The sequence below is a fragment of the Emiliania huxleyi genome, assembly GCF_000372725.1.
Source record: "Emiliania huxleyi CCMP1516 unplaced genomic scaffold EMIHUscaffold_551, whole genome shotgun sequence".
Classification (NCBI taxonomy): domain Eukaryota; phylum Haptophyta; order Isochrysidales; family Noelaerhabdaceae; genus Emiliania; species Emiliania huxleyi.
The window spans coordinates 1-1,628 of NW_005197870.1; the positions used below are offsets into that span (position 1 = coordinate 1).

The 1,628-nt window shown below is 65.5% G+C and overlaps 1 protein-coding gene across 1 annotated transcript; it reads right to left on the reverse strand.

Annotated features, from left to right (window-relative positions):
- Nucleotides 1-91: 91 nt before the first annotated feature.
- On the reverse strand, nt 92-488 carry EMIHUDRAFT_119960 (hypothetical protein; the record flags this gene model as incomplete). The annotated part of the gene is made up of 1 exon (XM_005765425.1): nt 92-488. A coding segment is annotated over one exon (397 nt), but the record flags the coding sequence as incomplete, so codon positions are not given.
- Between the last annotated feature and the right edge of the window lie 1,140 nt (nt 489-1,628).

Genomic DNA, 1,628 nt, shown 5'->3' on the forward strand with positions numbered 1-1,628 from the left:
AGAGTATCAAGCTCCCGGCTCCTACTCGTAGGCAGGCGATGTGAAAAGGCAACAATAACTCCTCGTGCTTTGACGGTCAGAGGAGCTGCACCCGTGAAGCCGTGCACCATGAGATGCCAGCGGCAGGCAGCGGGCTTGTTGCCGAGCGAATACATGTAGTGTCGCGCAAGGCCGTAGCAGCCGAGGATGCCGGCCGAGGTTGCGCAGTAGGCGAGGCAGGCGCCGCTCGGCGCGGAGGTTGAGGCGCGGAGCTGGTAGAAGAAACACGCGACAGAAGACGCCATGTCGAAGGTCCTCCGCGGTCCCAGCAGCGGATGGCGCCAATAGTTGACCGAGGTGAGCATGATCAGCACAGCGCAGAAGCCGCAGCCGCTCGAGTCGCGTGCAAACTGCCCGTTGGCGGCAGCAGAAGCAACCGTCAACGGACCGTGGAAACAGGCGGAGGCCAGAAGGCGGCGGGAGAGGTGCGCGGGGTAGATTGCGGACATACGGCGAGAGCTTACGACGGCAAGTCGCTGTACTGGTGGGCGGGAATGGCGCGGGAATGGTCACACTTGGAGTTGCTAAAAAGAATTTCCCGCGGCCAATTAAAATCCCTGTGTGGTGGCGGCGTGCCGTCCTCCCATCCCTCCCTTGGGTTGGCTGTCTTGTTTCTTTCTTTCTTACTGTGCCTCTGTGCTCGTGCGTCGCCCATCTCCCCTGGAAATGACTACCTACCTACCTACTGCTCTATTTTATTATCTCTCACAAAAGACAACAACAACAAATGAGACAGGAAGGGCGCAGCCAGGGCCCACCAGCGCGGTGGAGGCACCTGGGTAGGGGGTGCGCGGGCGGCGCGCGGAGCGGCGCGGGCCGGCGGGGCGTGACGGCTGACGCTGATGGTATGGACCGTACTACCACTGTAGCTACTGGAGACCTGGGGGTAGGGGGGTAGGGGGTAGGCGCGATGCTGCCACCCTACCCCACACACCAAAAGTTGGAAGCCAGGCGATTCGACCACTACACCTCGACCACTTCGACCACTGCCAAGTGGCTCCAAGGATGCCGAAGCGCAAACCAGAGGGCGCTGGTGGCTCCGACATTCGGAGCTTCTTTTCCGCGCCACCGGCACCAGCGCCTCCTGCTGCGCCGCCGCCGCTGCCACCGGCGCCTCCGGCAGCGCCAGGTCCTGCCGCTGGCGCTCCCCGGCGCTGCCGACAGGTCGGCCTGTTTGAGAAGCGCCCACCTCCCAGGTCGCGAGAGTTTGATCTCCCGCTCCCCGACGCTTCGAACAGCCTCGCGCCGCAGCAGCGGCTGCTGCGCCTGGAGTTTGAGCGCTTCTGTGCGAGCCGCGGCGGCGCGGGCGGCGTCGTCGGCGCGAGTGGCGACGACGGCGGCGCAAACTCATCAGCGGATGGCCGTCACCTCGCCTCGATCCTGCAGCGTGAGGCGGCGAAGTTCAACGAAGGGGACGATGAGCTGCTGTGCGCCGCGCTCGACGCGACGTGCGAGGCACACTCGGTCGCGGGCCCTGTCGATCAGGCGCAAACGCCGCCACCGCCGCCGCAGCGGCCGCCACCGCCGCCGCAGCAGCCGCAGCAGCAGCCGCAGCAGCAGCAGCAGCCGCAGCAGCCGCAGCAACCGCA